Source organism: Maylandia zebra, linkage group LG6, assembly GCF_041146795.1.
Source record: "Maylandia zebra isolate NMK-2024a linkage group LG6, Mzebra_GT3a, whole genome shotgun sequence".
NCBI classification, from domain to species: Eukaryota; Metazoa; Chordata; class Actinopteri; order Cichliformes; family Cichlidae; genus Maylandia; species Maylandia zebra.
This window is the reverse complement of record NC_135172.1, coordinates 19,194,949-19,216,973: the sequence shown is the minus strand read 5'-3', so window position 1 is coordinate 19,216,973 and position 22,025 is coordinate 19,194,949. Positions and strand designations below refer to the sequence as shown.

Sequence of the window (22,025 nt, the reverse complement as noted above, 5' to 3'; positions counted from 1 at the left end):
TTTAGTTTTTAAATTTTTTTTAACTTGAATTGTTTGTGGTTTAGTAATGATCCAAATACGTAAATAGGACCTTTAGCAAGCTATTAAATGCATACATTAAAGGCACAGAAGTCACCATATTTTGCTTTCTGACTGGGCGGGCCGCGCCCTAAGCCATGTGTGGCTGCATTGAGCGTGAGTTTTTCCCCTCACAACTGAGAGGTTTGCTGGACAAGGGCTCCGCGCACAATAGTGCATTATTTGCACTTTATGTATCAGAAACTATTCAATAAATTACATTTTTGGACACAGTTTTGAGAAATATTTGCAGATAGTAAAGTTTCATGTTGGAAAGTCCATTTTTAAAAATGTTTTTCTTGATTGTGTTATTACTTGGCTGCTTTTTTGTGCACAGCCGGGATTGTCGGCCTGTTTCTTTGCCTTTTTGAATGTTTCCATGGTCTCATTGGAGCTCTTTGCTACTCTGACCCCCCTCATCATAGTGACTCCCTTGACACTTAAACTTTAAAACTTAACATATAAACTTAAATTCTTTCAATCTGAGTAAAGATCTTAGGAGGATAGTTGTGTACCCTCTAAAAGGACATTTTGGTTAAAGTTGTCTAAACATGTTTCATCTATACAACTGTCACATTGATTGAACATGAGGAAACTGTCCTTATGTTATGTACGTTTAATAATGCCTGCTGTAATTTTTGTGACTTTCTCATGCCTTAGGCCAGAGTTATGGTAAACTGTGGACATGTACACGGACCCCTCAGCTAGGATTTTTACAATGCTACTTTTCAATCCTCTTGGAAAATGGGTCCATAGCTGGTGTCATTACAGTTGAGGGTGTGCAGATGTCAATACAGTCACATATGCCTCAGACCTTTGCAGATGCTCAAGGTGAAATGTTGGTAGTATTATTATTTTACTTGCACCAACAAAAAATTTGAATAGCCTCCGCAGTGTTGTGGTGACTCACTGGCAGTTGATGTGATGTTGGTGCACTGCTGTGTTGGTATAAACTGGCACAGTGACATAGTGTCTAGTTTCAGTATGGCATGTGGTATCTTGTATTTAGCATCGTATTTGACTGTAGTTTTTTTGCTTTGATTTAAAGTAGAGTCAGGATGGTAGCATATCACTGCTTTCACTAAGTCTGTGTTGGTGTTTTTAGAAAATGACAAGAAATAGGAAACCCTGGTCATGCTCTCCCAATGGGACTATTGCAAAATCTGTTTCAGGAAGGAAGTGATGGTTATGTTTTGACATTAATGAAGTTTGCTCAGCCTAATTCACTTGGCCTGTGCTGAAGCCTTTAATGGAAACTATTTTGTCAACAAAACTGTTTTTGGTGTATTTTTATCATTCTAATCAGGAGCCATTTACACTATTTGGTAGTGGCAGCAATAGAGCAATTTAAACATTATAGAGCTACTGCAGCAGATTGTTAGACATGGCTTGATTGCTTTAGATGTTATCTAGACTTAAAGCAGAACTTTTTGATTTCTATTTCTATTTTAGGCTGTTCTTTGTGCTGTGCTGAAGGTTAATTTAAAACAAAGCTAGTCTGTCCAGGGTGGAGTAGGCTTTCTTCTATTGGTGAACAACAGATGATCAAATTAAGCGTCATCAATTTCAATAATTTATCATTGCCTCAAGTTTGATGGTTGTAGTTCTTTTTTTCTTTTTTGTCTTAAGCAAAAGAATATTTTTGTTGTTAGGATAAAAAAAACAACAACAAGCGCCTGTTTTTATGCGTTGTCGTTAGCAACAGCGACAGTAAAACCATCGCGTGTCCGCTTGTTTATTTTCCACATAAACCTTTCACAATAAAGCTGAAGATCCTGTAGAGACTTTTCAAAATAAACTGCAGAGTGTTTACGGATGAGAAGCAAAAAAGAGCTGACAGGTGCTAAAAAATAAACCTTAGACTCAAACGTTAGAACAGGCTTTTCCCCGCAGCACGCCGTGTAATAAATACTCACAAAGAAAACAGCGGCCGTTACAAGTTGTGTCTAAAAATGTATAGTTTCATGCATCGGTTAAAACACTCGACTCCACGTACACGATGCCCAGCTGGAAACACTTCCCGCAAGTCGAGCTGCCCGAGATTCACAGAATTTACAGAAAATGTTCAAGTTTTGTGATTTATATCGTTATCGGGACGATAGATGTCTTATATCTTATATCGGGATATGAGATTTTGGTCATATCACACAGCCCTACTCTGCAGCATGTTAAAGTTCATGGCAATACAATTAGGAAAAACATGAACACATTTGGCTTGTTTGGGAGAGTTGGCTGGAGAAAGTGTTTTCTTAGATTTGCAAAGAGGCATCTGAACAAACCCTAAGACTTCTGGAACAATGTCCGTTAGACAGATGAGACCTAAGTAGAAATGTTTGGCTGTAAGATACAACACAATGTTTGATGGAAACCAAGCACACCATGTCAGTACAAACACCTCATACCAACTGTCAAGCACGGTGGTAGAGGGGTATTGATTTGGGCCTGGGCACCTTGCAGTCACTGAGTTGACTACAAACTCCTCTGTATACCAAAGTATTGCAGAATGAAATGAGGCCATCTGTATGACAGCTAAAGGTTAGTCCAAATTTAGCTGTCAAACAGATGGCCTCATTTCATTTCAAGGTTGATTCAAATTGGGTTATGCCAAGCACAATGGTTAATCTGCAACAGAATGGCTGAAAAAGAAGAAAATCAGATTGTTGCAATGGCCAAGTCCTACACCTGAACTTGAATGAAATGGTGTGGTGGGACATTAAGAGAGATGTGCATTTACAAATGTCCACAAACCTTAATGTGCACAGTCTTAAAAGTCTATCTTACAATGATGTAAGAGACTGATGGCCATACAGAAAATGGTTACTTCAAGATATTGTTGTCAAGGATGGTTGTACAAGCTAAACTCATAACATTTAGAATAGAATAGAATCCAACTTTATTGTCATTGCACATGCACAGGGCAACGAAATGCAGTTTGCATCCATCCAGAAGTGCTTTAGCCATGATATAGATATATTACAATTTAATGAGTTTTAAGTAAACCTCACAATTCATATAGTCCTTTCCAGTTTCTGTCAAACTGTAAGTATGTGTCTGTTTAGTATAACTGAAAAAATAAAATAAATTATTGCAATTAATTGTAATTTAATGGGTTGTTATTGTAATGTCAGAACTGTCAGCTCAATAACTGAAGGTAGTAGAGTTTGATGGCCTAAAATGGATTGAAAGCTCTACAGATAATTTTCTACAAATATTCTGATTCTTAAAATAGAATAATAGATTTAAAGTCTGTCGCGCTGCTCTAAACTTTTGATCCTGTTCATAGCTGGCATAGCTATTTCTTGGGTGATTTGATCAAAGTACATCAGTTTTCAGTGGGCAGTAGAAAAGTCTTTAGATGTTTTCAAAGTGACAAAATCTGCCTTTTACCGCTCCTGATTTGTTTGCAGAGGTCCTTCATGGATCTACATGCCAGTTGTTTAGGCGGTCCTTTAGTGTAGTCCAGTACACAGGAAACAAAACGGCTATGGCTGAATGCATCCTAAGTGTCTTTACATCTGTACTGTGAAGCTGTCCACTTATTGCAAGACCACCCAAGTTAATGCTGGGTGTGAACAGGGCCTTTCTCTAAGCACAGGGGTATTACTAAGTTTATAGTATTTTGGGCTATACCTAAAGTTTAAGTAAGGTACAGCGTTGTTAATGTACATTCGTAGGGTGGAGCTCAATCACAGTCTAGCTCTGTTTAGGTGGATACACTCTGATAATAGGGTTACAGTCTCATGAGACACTGTGTTTGGTTAGTCTTTTTAGAGAGAATCCTACAAACAATCAGAAGTTTTCTTCTGAGTATGCTTTTTGTAGTTTGCAACTTTGAAGTTAAAAGGGCCACATATCTAGATGCAAGATTGTGTGCTTTTTCTTGATGTGTAGACATGATTTGAGGCCGCTAAGCTGTTTAATCTGCAGGCCACTATCCGCTTCACAATAAGCTGCAACACTCGACAGTATTGTACAGATGTGTTATTTAGAGGTCTGCAGTGAACACTAACATATTTAATCTTGAATGCAATTTAGGTATAGATTTTTTAGTTTCATGATAATTCTTTTTTCCTTTAGTGTTGCCCTCAGAAGGCTCAGTTGTTTGGGCAGTTCAAAGCACAGTTGTTGTTCTAGAAATCCATTCAGTTCTCAGCCTTTCAGTAACTCCCTTGGCTGCTACAGCTGGGAGGATGTGCCAGTATGGAAAGTCCTTGGTTCTGGGAGGAAACTTTGAAGCGGGGCCTTGGGCCAGAGAGGCATGACATGGAAGTGCCCATTAGAGGAGCAGCATGCAGATGTGCTTCTGTTTCAGAGGGTTTCCTCCACAGGAACTGTGTCCTGTCTGTACCCTCTCAGCTACACGTCACTGTTGTCTTTAGTAAACCTTCTTTGCTCCCCCAGGAAGTTTTGAGTTCTCAGTTTCTGAAGATCTTGTTATTTGGGCAGTCTTGTCACTGCTCACTTCTCCACTGCCCCTTGCAAATTGTGTTTTCGTGTTGTAATAATCTGGAAAACTGAAGTTAGACAAAGTTGCAGCAAGATCAGGCCTGTCTCTTCCACAGCTGGACTTGCTCAGGTAAATTGACCAAACAGTTCAGAAAAACAATTCCATAAGTGTAATTTTTTTTGTAGTTTCACTTTTGGTTCCACATTGAAAGCCCAGCGATGTGAAGGTCTCTTTCTGTCTGGTAGACAGGTTTAAGAGTAGCCTGCCATAGTGTGCTTTGGCTCACTGCTCATCTCTGTAATCACATTACTGATTCTGCCAAAGAGCCACATCACAATCTTTCATTAAAATCGCATTAGCACAAGACGTGAAGTCATGTGGGAGGAACGCTCCTTATCTCTCTCTCCAAGGAAGAGGTCTACTATAAAAGTATATTACATTGCAGTGTTTCAAGGGCTCCTTTTTTGGTGAGGACACCTTTCACTGCATAATGAAAGAAAAGCATTTTTGGTGTCTGAGGGGGGAAGAATACCTCAGACACTGAAATATTGTGATCAGCCTCTTGGCTGTTACTGACAGCGTAGCCTCACCCAGCACACTTGTTTTGAGGTTCAGGGATACGTAAATGAAGTAATGCATGCTTTCTGGTCAGGGAGCTGCGGGAGGGGTCGGGTGAGCTGGCTCTGGGGAGGGCAAAGGTGGAAGGCAAGTAGAGCTGGGATACAGCCTGGAAAAGATGGGAGAGTGGAACAGGAAAGACTGTGGAAAGGCGCGGCACGTAAACACTGTGGGCTTGCATTAGGCAACTCCTGACCTAAGTGGCACATCTGGTGAGACTATAGAAATCATAACAAGCAACTTTCCAACAGATGCCAATAAATACACTGTGGACTTCTTCTGCAACTGACCTTTGACATGGACTTACATTTTATAGTCTGTTATGGAGAAAACCTTAGCTACTGCAGTCCCAACATGCATGTTAAACGTTCTGCTTTAAAACCCTCAGCAAGTTAAAAAGGATTTGGGCTAACTGTTGTTGACTATCAGTGATGTTAATCTGTAAAGCCCAGTGTAACAGAAAACATGAGGCCATTTTTTTATAAAGAGCACTGGTGAGCGTGCAACCAGTAACTCTACAATCAGTTTCATTAATATTCAACTTGTAAGTGCCAGTATTTTCCAATGGATAGGTTGCTCTGAACAGTTTATTAATATATGTTACAACACAGTGCTTTAAGCAATCAGGCTCCATTAACGAAGCTGTTTGCACTGTAACAACAGACCATTTTGTAGATTAATCAAATATCTTGACAGTACAATGACTCTAAGTTGTTGTTTTTTTCCTGGTGTTAGATTCATTATTGTCATTGACTTTATTTTTTTTTGCTTTTGTTCTTGTGAATGCCAGTTCTTAAAGCACCTGATATTAATACAGTGTTTGAGAAATTAAATGGATTAATCAGTGATTTTTGGTGAAGGACCAGGCAGTTAGGGAACTTAATATTACTATTGTCCACCAGACCTTTGTCTGAAGTGAGTTTTACAGCACAGTACAACATCGAAGTTATCAAATATATTTAAAATAAAGCTCCCTTTATTGCCGAACTAACAGGAGATCAGCAATGTGTGATTTTGGTGATACTTCACTGTGTAAATTGTATATATTTTTGTAGTATTGGACTTTTTCTGGCGTTTCCAGTGTTTCACTTTTTACTTGGTCCCAACAAAGTTGATGCATAGCTGGCTCTATAGAGATGAGTGCTTTGTGGCCCAGCTTCCAACTTGTTCACAGTTGGAAGGAGGGTTTTTTGTTTTTTTAACAACACTTTAGTCATGCTCAAATCAATGGTCCTTATATTTTTCCTCAGACCTTCCTCAGAGGCAAGAATAAACATTATTTATTGTCTTGTGTCTTTAAAGTCTTGCTGTTTACTATATCTTTGGTGGAATGGCAAGCCTAAAGTTAAAGTGATGAGCTAATGCATACAGCATCTAAATGTTCTGCTTGCACAGTAAGCACACACCCTTGAATAAGGTTGTGGGTTGCCAGGTTGCGCTGACAGATGTGTTGAAATTTTATTTAGTATGTGGGTTGTGTACATACACTGTTTCATAGACCGTGTGGTAAGTTGGGTAACATGTATTTCAATTATTAATTATAAAGCTTGAGGGACATGCAGATTACAGATGTTTCCTGGGAGAAGTGGCAATAGGGTTGATTGGCAGTTATGCATAGTACTTATCACAAGTCTAGCCACACAGCAGCCATCTAGGTAATGCTTAAGCATCATTTTGGGCTGACAATTCAAGACACTAGAAACATGAATAGAGAGAAAGTCAAAACTCTGATTCAGTGAGACTGAGGCATAAAAACTGTATGCGTAGACTCAACAGTCAAATCTGATTAAATTTTTTTTTTTTTTAAGTATGAACTTAAAAAAGATTTTTTTTTAAGTATGCAAGAGCAGCATATCAAAGCATTACTCCATCATTTATGCTTTAATCCAGAGCACCAAGTCAAGCAAGGTCTCTGGTTTATCCCATCAGAGCACTAAACAAATGCCATGCAGTGCAACAACATTCTACGCTATGTGCAACAGCACAATGGGCTTATGTTTTTTTTAGTTCGGCTGATATAAAGCAGATGATTGGCTTTTTAGTGGGTGTTACAGGACAACCACCATCTTTGGCTTTAAAATATTTTTTCCAGAGGTTTCTATTAAAGATTCTTCACTCGTTTTGCTCTTTCTTTCTTTCTTTTTCTTTTTTTAAGTAGTCTTGCCCTTTGATCGGTGACACTCTACAATAACCAGAGTCCTTTAATTCACTACCCTTCACATTTTGTTTGTCTTCCTGAATGGGCATGCCAGTGCTAATGTCACATAGCTGGCCACTTATTTTCCTTTGCTTTCCGCTTATAGAACAGCATAGCCTGTGATATCAGATACAAGTAAGGTGGGGTCTGTATGACTCACACTGTAAATCCAGAAGAGTAGGGTCTCTGGTGTTCTGCGGAGAAACTAGCCAAGTTTGACAGTTCCCAGGTTTGCTCTGAAATGCCTTGCTTTAAAAGGCAAAAAGCAGACGAAGCTTTTGCCTTGGACTCTTGCATGCCCTAGTGTGTGTGGTATGTGATAGTTGCTGTCCTGAAGGAAAGAAATATCGTTTCAATCTCTTCTGCAGACCTCTCATCTGACACGTTGTTTATCACTGGAATGATTGTATCCAATTAATCTATGCTGTTGAAACTGTACAGGAAAACAATGCCGGGGTTTTTTTTTGTTTTTGCTTTTTCCCCTTATTTGAGTGTTGCCTGGTGTTGATTATTGCTGGAGCTTCATGTAACTGGATAACATTCATTCTTTGTGTTTTATGTAATGAAGTCCACAGCTTGGCCTGAACTGTCCACCCTGAAGTGTGTTAAACATGCTTGCAGCCTATGTAATCAGATTGCAGATGGGTGCGACCTGCACTGCACATGTGGCTCTAATAAAAACCATGCAAATCTGTCTGTTGACATCAGTGTTCTGGAGTGCATATTAATTATCCACAGTGTTGTTAGCCCTGTATTACCTTTTTTTTTTTTAATACACAAAAGATGTTTCATATCCTAATAAAGTAAAATACAAAAGACCTGTGTCTTTTTCCCCCCATGATCTTTCTCTAACAGTACAAAAACAGGCTACAACCCAAAACATCTGGAACTCTGTAATTTCACCTTTCACCCTGTAAATAGTACAACAAGAAGATATTGAATTTCTAAAAAAGTTGTGGGCATAAAAAGTTGCAAACAGCTTTTTGTCTGTTTTTAGGCTAAATGTACCTTTCAAGAACAGAAAGTCTTTGTAATTTTTTTTTTTTAAATTACTGCACCCTGTTTTTGTTTGTATTTTATACATCATTAGTTTTGTAATTATGAATCATCCCAACTCTGTTGGAAACTTATTGTGTAAGTTGTTTAAATCTGGAAAAGCAGAGAAGCGAGTGCCTCACTGAGAACTGAATCCCTGAGGCAACTTAAACACTGCACAAAAAAAAAACTCTGTAGAAAACCTGTGTATTACAGCATGCACATTACACTCTGCAGTATAACAGTAATTGCTTGAATGGCATTGATTTTTAGTGACATGTGATTCTGACCTTACGTCAGGTACAATGTAGTGTGTTGAGGCTTTAAGGTGTGGCAGTGTTCAGTGTAATGTTGTCACAACATCTTTTTACTGTGTCATTCAGGAGTTGAACTTTCCACTCTACATTTATATGTTTCTGGATAAGTTGAGACCTGCAGGTGACCAAGGACTCCATAAAGGTCACTCATTACCTATCAAGTAAATACCTTAATGAAAGGTTGGTAATGAGCTATGCTTTTAAAACCTTACATTCTAATACTACTACTAAAGATGACAGCATATAACACTGACCAACACAAACTTTGTAAGTTTAAAATATGGGGGGGAAAGTTATGTCGAACATTGATAACAAACAAGCAATGCCAAAAGCAACAGAGGGGAGTGAGCAATAAAAAGCACAACTTTGGGAATGAAAAGAAGCAATGCACTCCAATAACACTGCTTTTCTATAAAAGGTTTTGAGCAAGGATTTAATTGGCAATACTTGTTTTCCTTGTGTTCCTTCAGCACGGCTGCTTCAAAGCACAGAGACTCATATTGCAAACATTTTGTTGAAGTCATCAAATGGGGATAAATGCATTGGGACGGGGGTTATCTTTTAAAGGGTTTCCATGCTGATAAAACTGTTTTCTGGTAACGGCTCCATTCAAAAAAGGTAACTTAAAGACATTAGAAAACGGAGGAAACACCCATCCACTTAGGTGTGATTTAGATGCCTTGTAACCCTACGATGCAGCCAGTTGCATCAACTTGATGTTGTGTGGTCTGTCTGTGGTGAGGGACTGCTTCATTCTGGTTAAACAGTTTAGAAATTACAATAATTAAGTAATAGTAAGTGTATCTCATTATTAAGAAGTTTCAATAAATCTGGGAAATCTCACAGCTATATCAGCATTTAGATTTACTGTTACACATTAATATGAGAACCTTTTCACACAAAAAATGAGGCAGAAAAGATGCTTGTAACTAAGAATCTGTGAACACTTTCTGCTTTCAGTATTTTCAGGACTGTCTGCAGAGTACGTGACCATGGTGCAGTATCAATTGGTATCCTCACTCCAAGTTGCTCACTAGTTAGCTAAACTTTCCAGAAATGTATTTCATGTTGAGCCCATCTTCCAACCATCTGCAAAAAGTTAAAACTCCACCATGTGAAATCAAAATCTTTACACGAAAGATCTGGAAGCCTCGTCTGGGCCCTGTAATGATGTATATGAAATAATTTTTTACATCTATATATGCTGCAGTTCAGAAGATGCCGTTTTCACCGAAGGCCTTGCTGATTTCAGCACGCCAACGACAAATCACATTTAGCATGTACAGCATTACGGTGAAGGACTCCTCAATAGCATTTGGGGGAAATTTCTGACTAATTGGTTACGCAGCTGAATCTCACTGTCCCTCTCGTGGACTGACTAAACAGCAGTGCCAGGTCTTCACATCAGAAGATATTGCGTAAGGTTTACAAGAGGCCAGATCCAAAGAGAAGCATTGGATGTTATGCAGTACTGTGTATTACTCAATAAATTATCTATTATCAAAGTGGGTAGCAAATATGTCCTGCCTCTGTTGCTTGTAGTCATTCCATGTTCTGCCAATTAAGGATGAGAGCAGGCTGACCAGAGTCACCTTTTATGGACTTGCTGAGCTGAATTCTTGCTGTCGGTGTGGTTTAGATTCCTGCTAGATTTACGGTCCCTTCAAAAAAAAATAAAAATAATTCCAACCTATAGCTTAGATGTGTTTGCTTCCAAAATAATGACCTGGTAGGCTTATATTTGCTATACCTTTATTTTGAAAATAATACCTTTTTTAACCCATATTTAGAGCACTCACACACATCATTCACCAGGATGTGTTTCCTTCAGGTAGAAGTCACCTCTGAGACAGAATGAAGTTTTCATTATAGTACAAGCACATTAGGAAAATGAGCTGCACGTGTATTTGGTGTGATTCAAGCAAGTTTATGACATCATTTGTCTTCTATGAATATTTGCCTAATAAAGTCTTACAGAAACTTGAGTGATTCTTTCCTGACAATAATAAGGAATCCCGAGCACACCTCCCTCTCGTTTCTTCTGGCTTTATAAAATAAAAGACTACAACCTTTAAAGAGGAGTCAGTCTTTGATACTCCACCGCTGTTCTGTGTTTGCATCTCTTAATGAAACTTGTGCAGTGTCCTATTTATATATACAGAAAAGGATGACTGCAGGTCTTAATGCTCAATTCCGATTTTTTTGATCAAATCCAATTTTTTTGTCTGCTTGTTCACACTACAAATAAAATGCGACAGCAAAGGCGCTCTAGTGTGAACCCTCAAAGCGGCCGGCATGCGCAAAAGAAGACGTCACACACAACGCGCTCTGTTTAGACCCAGAGCAAACAATATTGTTTGACTGATGGCCCTTAATATAAAGACTTCGGACTTTACGTTTCCCAATTTTTGCTTTAAGTTATTTTATTTACATAATAATGTAAATAACCTAATAATTATCCTTATTGCTGTTTTATATATCCGATACATATCCGATGTTTTTAAAACATCGGATATGTATCGGATTCAGTGCCACATATGAAAGTGACCCAGATCGGATTTGAAAATATCGGATGTCATACCATGATCGCATATGGGTCGCATAGGGTCAAAAAAATTGGATTTGATGCGCTTTCGCCTGCAGTGTGAACGTAGCCTAAAGCTCACTTCAATCTTCACGGTGTGACGTTATTCTGTTCTGTGTCTTGCAGTTGTTCAGGGGTCAGGCAATGATCTGTCATTTGCCACAAACAAGTCATGAATCCTTGTGTTTTATTTATTTTTATTATAGTATTTTTGCTAAAGAGGAATAAAGTGATTGTGCAAGTTCTGCTTGTATGCATTTTAGATGCTTCACTTTCTGTTTATACTTTTCTCTTACATCAACAATGATCTCACAAGAAAATAAAGCATTTCCTCCAAATGCTATATGAAAAACTACTTAGAGCAAAAACAATACTATAATAAGAAGCTGCCCCATTGTCTGGAAGATCCTTTAAACTTCCCCTAGTTCCACGTCAACTGGCCAGAGGACCCAAACCACAGGTGTTTTGGTTTTAATGTGCCTCGTGTGCTTTGGGACGGTACAGATTTAACACCTTTAGAGTGTAGAGTGACCAGCAGTGGGTTTCAGATAAAGAAAACGAATAAAGTCGAGGTTGAAAGTGTTAACCTTTTAATAGCTGAGCCACAAGCAAGCCAGGAATCCAAATAACAGTGTGAAAGACTTTTTTTTTTTTTTTTAGTTATCTGCATTGCTTAAGTTTGGTGTTGATTGAGGAATGCTTCATGATGTTTTTAGGGTATGTTGGGGCAGATTACTATCCATCCGTCCTTCCATCCATATTGGAACCCATCCCAGCTGTCTTAGGGTGAGAAGCGAGTTACACCCTGGAACAGTTGCCAGTCCATTGCAGTGCTAACACAGGAAGAAAGACAGCCATTCATGCTGACATTCACACCTCTGGCCAATTTTGCTTCCTTTGCACTCACTGTGATGCAGTAGTGTTAACTGCTGTGCTGTCCTGTTGTATGTGTGATGATTTTAAGTTTCCAGTAATCTAGTCACCTGCCTTTAGTCAGGCAGTAAAAAGCATTGCCAAAGTGCTGTAGAAACCAAACATTTTATTTTATTTTCCAAGTTTTGGGGTTCATGTAATGTTATTATTTAGGAAAGGAAAATATAATACTGCATTGCATTTGGGAAATCGATATTGTAATTTGTGTATATTAATTTAGATGTATTGGCTTCACAGCTGTCTAGCTTTTAAGCATCACATTGTTAGCATCAAAGCATTTACTCGTGTATTGTGTGACTTGCTAAATATAGTTTGCCCTGTTTTGTGGCAAATGTGAAGCAGTGGTACCTGCACTGCTGGTGCACGAGGGTTTGATGTGCAACAGGATGTAGACAGACAGGATGTTTGCACTGTGGTTAACAGCTAAGTGCAGCAGACCTACTTTTCAAGACTATCTTTATTATGTCACTTTTCCACAGGTGGTGCCCAGGATGACACACAGTTGTAGTGTGTTATGATTTATATTGTAAAATCCCTTTTTAATACAATGAGGCTGATGTTTACTATGTTTTTGACATTTCCTTGTAGAGCTTGGGATGGCACAGCGCAAGTTCGCCCAGTGCCTGGGAGAGTTTCAGTTTGAGTACATTGGCGATGCAAAGACCGATGATGAGAAATGTATCGGTAAGTGTGGGCTAACCACCTCATATTGAAGGCGCTAACCATATGTTTTTTGCCAACACGTGCTGTTAGACGAGTGCAACTGATAATTCTAATATCTTTAACCCTGTATGTGTTATTTTTTGTTTTTTCTTCAGATGAGTCTTTGCAAGAGTTCTCAGCATTCCTCAAAAACCTTGAAGACCAAAGAGAGCTGATGGTGAGTGACCCGTTAGAACCTAATTGAAAGCCCGCTGTACCTTTGTGTGTGTGTGTGTGTGTGTGTGTGTGTGTGTGTGTGTGTCTAGTGCTCATAATGTAGGATACTTGTAGCATATTCTCCAGCTGTTGTTGCAATATTGTTAGCGTTTGCACATATCCTCCCCTTCTGGCTGTCTAAGGGTCACTGTCACATGCCCTGCCTGGGCGTGGCTACAGAGAGAGCAAGAGTCCATAACTACATTACGCACAACACTCATCACACACCCAAACTTTAAGTACCAAGCCAGATCAAATAAAGCGCTACCACCAACAAGATCCACAACAATGCAAGTGTTTATGACCGTATATTGCCATAAAGCTATTCTGCCACAGGTAGCAATATTATAGCTGCCAGTATAACCACAAAAATCCCATCTAATAGTGAATTGATACACTTGTCAGTGCTACTCGTTTGAAGCATTCTTACAATGCAGATGCAGACTTTCCAGCCATCTTCTTGTAATGCCTGTCTGGGGTTAGGGAGTGAACCCATCATCAGTAGCTTGCGGAGATGCCTATTACAGCATCATGCTCAGACCGTAAGCACAGACTTAGCGCAGGAATCCTCAGAGTAAAGTGCGATGACATCACCATGCAGCGTAAGGAAAAGTACTATGGCCAAACAAGTACAGACATGCTTTGTTCTCAGCACAGAAGAAACTCTGGACTAAAGACGTTACGTACAGTAACTTTAATAATGCACTACTGGAAGACAAAAGTTTTTTTTTTAGTAATTAGTATTGTTTAGAGGTAAAAAACGAAACATTGAGCCGCTCAAATGTTGGCATATTATCAACTTTTAAGAAGCCACAATGGAGCTTCAGCTTTAAATCTCCACAAAGATTCTATTGATACTGTTTATATAAAGTTACAGCCATCTTGGCTGAGAATGATTGCAGTACAGTTTTTTTTTTTAATACTTATTTATGTTTTGGGTTGGGGTTTTTTTGGGGGAGGATTGGCAGAGGATGAGCTGGGAATGAAGTCCCAATGTTTACACTTACAGTTCAATGTGATCTTGACTCACTTTGAGATGGGGTGGCTGTAGCTCAGGTGGCAGAGCAGGTCAGCCACTAATCAGAAGGTCAGTGGTTCGATCCCAGGCTGCCTCCTGGCTGCATGCCAAATATCCTTGGGCAAGATACTAACCCTGTGTTTGCCTACTGGTGGTGGTCAGAGGGCCCGGTGGCGCCTGTGTCCGGCAGCCTCGCCTCTGTCAGTGTGCCCCAGGGCAGCTGTGGCTACAATGTAGCTTGCTATCGCCAGTGTGTGAATGTGTGTGTGAATGGGTGAATGACTGAATGTAGTGTAAAGCGCTTTGGGGTCCTATGGACTAGAAAAGCGCTATACAAATGCAGGCCATTTACCATTGAGCAGAGAAGCTGCCGAGTGTGGCCTTATACTTTGTCTGTTTACCTTGCTGGCATGCTAATAGACAACAACTGGTGCAAAGCCAAATATGCTCCAGGTGGTAGTCCACAGTTTTTTCATGTGGCAGTTCAAATATGTAAATATGGGCCAGATAATGTGTCACCAAGGAAGGACAGTAACAGATAAAAATTGCACATGTTCTTGTCATTGTTTTGCAATGTGCAAATGTCTGAAAAGCATGGCAGCATTATTAAAATGAAAGGATGGATTATGCAACATGGTACAAGTGGCAAGAGTAGTGGCAAGTAACTACAGAGAGCCGCTCGTTCGTTAAGACTGGAAAGTTTTGAATGTCGTGAGTAAGTAAGTAAAAGTTTTATTAATGAAGCATGTCACTGAAATGAGCACTAATGAAGGCATTTATTCTCCGTAGATGAGGAACATCACAGAAACCTTAATGAAACCTCTGGAGAAGTTCAGGAAAGAGCAGCTTGGTGCATTAAGGGTAAGGGCCTCTCATTCCAAAATCTATTTCCCTTAAACAGTCTGGTTTTTGTAGGCTTGATGCCCTTAATAACTATAAAAAATGCATTTGTAGTTTCTGTAGTTAATGTTTAATGGATTTTACTACACATACAGCTTCTTACTTTAATTCCCAAAAATAAGGAAGTATTTCTTCTCCTTTAATTTTACTGCTTTTTTCCCCCCTGTATTTTGTTAAGGCGGAAAGAAAGAGATATGAAAAGGAAACAGAGAAATACTACAGTTCTTTGGAAAAGCTTCTAAATATGTCATCAAAGAAGAAAGAGCCGCAACTGCAAGAGGTATCTTTATCATTGCCTGACCGCTCTGTGTGACGTACATGATATGAATTTATTATGACAGTAAGATTATTCAAGCAGATGTTTTGTTTAGTGTCTGAATTCCGGTTCTGGCTTTATCGTTCGGTGCCATGAGGCTGCAAAACCTGGTCGACTGCTTTGGGTTTCCACTGGCATGCCTTGCAGCAATAGTTTTCCTGGCTTGTTTGAAAAGGAAATGTGTGCTCTTTTGTACCGCACCTCTGAGGTTGACCGTGGCTGCTGCAGTTTGTGGATCAATCCCCGCTGCACTACCACAAGCTGACATTTTTTGAGTTACGACGAACTGAGCCACCTTTTACAAAACAATGTTTTTTTGTGTTTTGTGATGAAACCCTGTAAAGCTTGCCCGTACGTTAGATCCACCAACCAGGGGGTGGTTAGAACTGTTAACATCACGACTGCGGGGTTTTGTATTCTTTGGGACTCTTATAAGACAAGAGTCTGTGGCACCAATACTGATTTTTAGCAGACTTGTATAAATAGACCCCATATTTCATTCCTTGCTACAAGGGTCATGAACTCCATCAGCTGTTAGGACAACTCAGTGAACAGTTTATACTAAATATAAACCTGGTGTGTGAACTACAAGTGAGAACTTTGGTATCTGTAGTAATCAGAGCTGGATGTTTACTTGACAATATTGAAACAAACTTGCTGTAGTGTGAAAATATGCATACTCTATGGCACTTAAAATGTATTTCTAGTATTCAAGCCTTGCTGCTTTGTAGTTCCTGGATGGTTATGATACTTCTGGGCATTTTTCAAATACTAATAATCACAGAAATGAAATAAGTAGATCTTTTCTTTGTTCAAATTCCCTACTGGTAGGTTAGAGTTCAGTGTCGCCCCTTGTTCCGTAGATGTGAATACTGGTGTGTCTTTTCTCACCATCAGTCAGTGGGGTTAGCTCTGGCTTGCAAAGCACAAGAAGCAGTGATAATGGCCAGATAGATAGATATCAGAAAGATTGTGTTTCTCACTTTATCAACAGTTTGCACATTAAGCTACAAGGAAGGAAGCCGTGGTGTCCTGTGCAGTCTTTGTATGGTCTGAATGACATTTAAGTTCGCTTTGACTTGTACTGCTTTTGCTGTCCTTGAAGACGGATCCCTGCACTTCCTTCAGTTTTCGTCTCTTTTAGCGTGTGTGGCTTTTCTTTGTCCAAAGAGACAAGAAATGGAGGTTGATCACACAGCAAACCTGTTTTTTTTTTTTGGTGGGGGTGGTAGAAATTAGCTAAACATTGGTGTCAGATTTTGATTTACTAACTTCAGTATGTCTTCTATACCAATTTAAAGCCATACCAAGGTAGACCTCAATGTCCCAAATTGCACCAAAAAAACTAAAATTGTGATGTTTCTTCTTTGCTTCCGCGCTTCTGCCTGTAACTATAATTATGATGGGGTGTGTTCTCCACCTCTCCAGGCAGACACGCAGGTGGAAATCATGAGGAGGCACTTTCAGGAGGAGTCGCTGGACTACGTGTGTAAACTGCAGGAGATCCAAGAGAGAAAGAAGTTTGAGTGTGTGGAACCGGTGAGTAACTGACCTAAAATGGCATAAAAGCACTGGCGCGGTGTTTCATTCATACCACAATGAATGTCTTAAAACAAAACCGATGTGCTAGTGTATACAGTACATGGGATTAGCCTGATTTACAGTAAGAAATGATGGATTAAAAGGTAGAGCTCTATTTCTAGGGGTGCATTTTCAACAACCCCACACTAAATCGAGTTGGTGTCTTTGAAATTTCCCCTTGTACAAAGTGTGCCTACCTTCTAATAGATGTGAAAATATTTGTAAGTAAGGATCTACTTTCTTGGGAAACGAAATCTGTAACTTTAATACTGACTCAGATTAGTAGATTTGTCACAGCTAAAACCACTATGGAAAATTACAGATCCCGACACTTAATGTCAGATACAGATGGTCATAACAGTATTGCTTTATGACAGAAATCCCAAACCCCTTCCGTATTAAAACGAAAAGGCAATATGTGAAGTCCTACACCGTCACAAGTTTTTGCCTGACTAAAAGTTACTAAACAATTCCATCGTATCCTGTCATTATGTGGATATAGTTTGCAAGTTTCTCTTTTACTTGCTGACCTTTTATCTCTGGTCTTTTTCTTCGTCTCATGTGTTTTCCTTGTAGATGCTGGCCTTCTTTCAGACAGTCTTCACCTTTTATCACCAGGGCTTTGAGCTCGCCAAGGACTTTGACCATTATAAACGAGAGCTGCAGATTAATATTCAAAATGTAAATAATACTTTTTTTTGCCTAATTGTTACCATGATAGCAAATGTTTATATATGTCATTTCCCTTGCACTTTGAGAGGAACAGAAGAAAGGTCTTAAGTGTAGAAAACAGAAGATTAAATTTTAACTTTTTGGTCACTAAATAGGGAAAAAGGCCTCTTCATGTTCCGATCTAGTATTTACTTGTCTGTTTATCTTCATTTGGCCATCAACTCCTGAGAAAAATATGTTTTGTTTTCTTTACCGCTTCAGGTCACACCTCTGTTGTTTCGATTTCTCCTATCCTGCAGGACACAGTTTCATTCTTACCTTTACATTTATATACTGTAAATTAGCAGCTAATTTCAAAAAGTTGAAGGTGTTTTATGGAAGCCATAAAAATACAAGCTGTGACTTAATGAGGCCTCTGGAGGCCATCCCTACCAAGCGGCCGAAAGTGACTTCCTGGAGTGTGCGCTTGCTTCCTCTCCCTCTTAGACAAGGAATCGATTTGAGGGCACTCGGTCGGAAGTAAACGAGCTGATGAAGAGGATCAGAGAGGCACCGCAAGAGTACAGACAGACGAGTCCCATCAGTTTTGAAGGCTACCTCTATGTACAAGAAAAACGTAAGACTTGTTTGTGATCATGTAATAGTATGTGTATAACATTTTAGTTAATAAAGCGCAGCAGGCAGCCAAACTCTGAGCGACAAAAAAAAGCACAAATATAACTCTTCCTTATTAGAAGGGGATTTTTTGTTGTTGCTGCTAATCAAATGTGTAAATGGAGGTGATATATCAGATATTTTTATGTAAATCAGCAGCAACGTTGCTGTAGCGTGACACAGAAAGTTGAAACACAGGATAAGTTCCTGAAGTTGCACTTGTTGCTGACACTGTAGATGTTTTAACTGAATTTGCTTACTGCTGCGTATTTTTTTGTCACTCGCTCGCTAAAAAGGACATTGCGAAAACTGCGAGCGTTATCCGGGGAGAACCACACTGGAACTGTCAATTGTGTGTTAGCGTGTTGCAGCAGAGCCCAAAAGGGCTTGTTATGACTTAAACCACATGAAATGTTTACAGTATGTTGTTAATATTTGTGTTTCATCTAGGGCCACCTCCTTTTGGTTCAAGTTGGGTCAAGCGTTACTGCACATTTGTTAAAGAGCAAAAGATCCTGCACATGGTGACTTTTGACCACCGATCAGGAGGAAAGATTGTGAGTGGAAGTGCCGCACACTAAAAAAAAATCAGACTCTGTTCAGTCTTTTACTTTCCATTACAACGTTCATTTTGTCATGCATTTTCTTTTTTAAATAACCAACCATATTTTGATGTTTTTTTGTTCCAGGGGGAAACAGAGTCCATCACACTCAAATCCTGTGTCCGGAAAACGACAGATGTGTTGGACCGGAGGTTCTGTTTAGACCTCGATATAACAGATCGGTATATTGTCACTTACTATGTTCTCAAACACACTGTGATAAAATCTTGCTTGTATTAAACTTGTCATTTAATTTGGATTACTGGTGACACATTATTTGTTATTGCCTGCTGGATGACTTTTGCTTGAACACAATGTAAATGTTGTCCACAGACTGTTCACAGAGCACATAGATCTGTTTTGCTAAAGGGCTTAGCTCCACACACACACTTGGTGTTTGTTGCTATGTTTTGGATAGCCGAGGGCAGCACTGCAGGGGTTGTTTTGGAGGACCGCCCTCACGCATCATGCTGTAATATATATCCCGTTTTGTCACAGAACTTAACCCTGCGCCGCCCCTTTTCTGTAGTATTAATAGAAGAGCAATACCTTAAATTTAGAATGGAAATGTCAGTGCACACATCTGTTCGCCCTGTAATGAGTAACTTGATACCCATTTGTTCCTACATGATTGGAAGTGTCATAAAACCAGCTGGCCTCTTCTTTGTAGTACAACCAATCTAAGATGTATGTGGCAGAGGGTGTTTTTTTTTTTTGCTTTTTTGCAAATACATTTCATGCACTCCTTAATATTTTACAAAACTATACCTCTGATGCTTTTCCTAATACAAGTGTGGTATGGCTCTCTCCCAGGCCAGGAACGGTGCTTACAGTGCAGGCTCTGTCTGAGGATGACCACAAGTTTTGGATGCAAGCCATGGGTGGGAAGGAGCCTGTGAGTCAGCTTTCACAATGTCATCATCTACCACTCACTCATGGAGTTTTAATACATTCTCTTTAACTGCCATCTTGTAGAGAGCAAATACATGTAGCTTTACACCAACATATACTTAGAACTCCCCAAAAATATATTGCGTAAACTTTAAAACTCTACGTCTGTGTTTTGTGGTTGTTACTTTAACAGGTCGGACATTATCTTATGAGGACTTATTCTAAAGAACGTGGAAGTAAGGATCCAGCTGTGCCAGACACTGAATCTGTAAAATTATGTGATATCACAATTTTATAAGCATCGGTGTTTTTTTTTCGTCTTCATTTTTTCCCTACCTGTAGTCGACGCTCAGTTGGATGACGTTGGTTTCAGTTTTGTGAAGAATTCCATCAGTGCAATAGAGAAAAGAGGTGAGCTATAAATATATTTAATAATGTAAATATCTGATGCTAGCATATGGAAAATTGCAGGATAAATTTCAGTGTTGGTGGATAGTAATAATAGTAGGTAACATGCATGCAAGCCTTTATCTGTACACAAGGGGGCAGACTTTCTCCAGTATTGAAAAGGCAAAAGACTTCCCAGCATCACCTGCAGGCACCTTGTACTGAAGACATGCAACTGCCTTTTCACGGCATTATTCTTACTTATTTGCTCTTATCTGGCCACCTCTTCATAAAAAGATCCTCTAAAAACTGATATTTTTATGCATGTTGTTACCTCATAATGAACTTGGTTAAAATTGAAATCATGCTGCAAATATATTATTTCAATAATTGTCATTATTGTATTGTAAGTAATATGCAAGTAGAGGTGTATTATTTTTATTATTGTTATATTCTAGGCATTAATGACCAAGGCCTGTATAGGGTTGTGGGGGTAAGCTCCAAGGTCCAGAAGCTCCTCTCATTAATGATTGGTAAGTTCTTCATTCTCTTCTTTTTCTCACATAGATTTTTAGTTTTTTAAGTAAGGACTGAATAAAGTTACAAATTTTAATTTAATGCCACCGCACTATCTCTGTGAAATTAGGTCGCCCCTAGTTAGTTGAATATGCTGATGTAATGGATGTGTCTGGATGTGTCTGTTAAGGGTGATATTAAAAAGATAGCGATTGGAAATCATCCCGTGACTCAGCCCACTGGTACCCGTGGCTCTCTGAAGTGCAACAAGTGCCAGTGTGTAGCTTGGCTTCGCTTTCATTCAGTTTTAAGCCCCCCGAGACAACCCAACGAGGTCCATCCTATTCACATTCTTCTGCTTTTTGGCTTTTCCTTCATTAACACGCCAGTAGGATGGCCTCTTGTGTGCTCGCAGATGGCTTAGTCTGTCAGTTGCCTTTCTCAATTACCTTTATGCCTCTTACTCGTCTCGAATCCCTTTCACTCAACTCCCTTTCTATAGAACTTGTCCTCTGTCCTTTCCATTGCTCCCTGTCTGCTCTCTGGTTTCCTGCTGTCTCCAGCAGACACCAGCTCACTTTCAGCTCTGTGTTCAGAATGACAACAAACTCAGGCAGCCGCCAGCCTGTCTCAGCTTCCTCTCCAAAACCTTGCAGCCTTCCAGCCCGCCGACTCATGCGGTAGACTCCATTAATGCTCTGCTACGGAAGTTTCTTTAAAGCCTTAAAGTATAGAAAACTTCCATCACTAGTCTTGAGAATCTGCATGTTACTCATTTAAAGAAAAATAACGATTTAATCTGTGCCTAAATATTTCTATCTAAACGCAACTCGTATTTTATCCCTGAAATGACTAATATGTATGACAGCAGTTGTGTGTTACTTCTCCACAGACACATTCACAAACATTTCTTGCATACAACAGTTCACAGTGAGTGGGTGAAACAAGCTTTAAACCCTGAAGAAAGACTTTGGATCCTCCCACACCTCCTCCTTTTCATCTCTCACCCACCAACATGGCCACGGTCCAATCTGAGAGGACAAAGTGATACAAAATTCTCCCATCATATTACAGTACAAACAAAGAGAGCGGCACCTATTGAATGACAGACAACAATATAACAGGAAGAAACCTGTAAAAGTGAGCTCCGTTCCCTCTCTGACCTGTCTGTGGTTCAGACAGAACGGGCAGGGCAGCGTGTGGTGTCGGTGGCGATATGGTCATAATAGCTGCTGAATTGGAGGTTTTGGTCCTCCAGATGTAATTGCATAGGTAAATTTAATGAATGCACATTTCCAAGGAGCAAAGTCAGGCATTTAATATTTTACAGTTCAAAGCAAAAGTTGTTAAACACTGAATTAGACCTGAACAGATGCTGAAAA

At 39.5% G+C, this 22,025-nt stretch overlaps 1 protein-coding gene across 2 annotated transcripts in view; it reads left to right on the top strand.

Annotated features, from left to right (window-relative positions):
- Nucleotides 1-22,025, top strand: part of arhgap10 (Rho GTPase activating protein 10) — a 51,569-nt gene that overhangs the window by 2,480 nt on the left and 27,064 nt on the right. For both annotated transcript variants that reach the window (XM_004549325.4, XM_004549324.4), the window contains exons 2-14: nt 12,777-12,872; nt 13,007-13,068; nt 14,914-14,985; nt 15,203-15,304; nt 16,769-16,879; nt 17,498-17,602; nt 18,080-18,209; nt 18,698-18,804; nt 18,937-19,031; nt 19,663-19,744; nt 19,934-19,976; nt 20,083-20,151; nt 20,586-20,660. In XM_004549325.4, the coding sequence (XP_004549382.1) occupies nt 12,777-12,872; nt 13,007-13,068; nt 14,914-14,985; nt 15,203-15,304; nt 16,769-16,879; nt 17,498-17,602; nt 18,080-18,209; nt 18,698-18,804; nt 18,937-19,031; nt 19,663-19,744; nt 19,934-19,976; nt 20,083-20,151; nt 20,586-20,660 (1,149 nt within the window). The remainder of the gene's footprint in view (nt 1-12,776; nt 12,873-13,006; nt 13,069-14,913; nt 14,986-15,202; nt 15,305-16,768; nt 16,880-17,497; nt 17,603-18,079; nt 18,210-18,697; nt 18,805-18,936; nt 19,032-19,662; nt 19,745-19,933; nt 19,977-20,082; nt 20,152-20,585; nt 20,661-22,025) is intronic.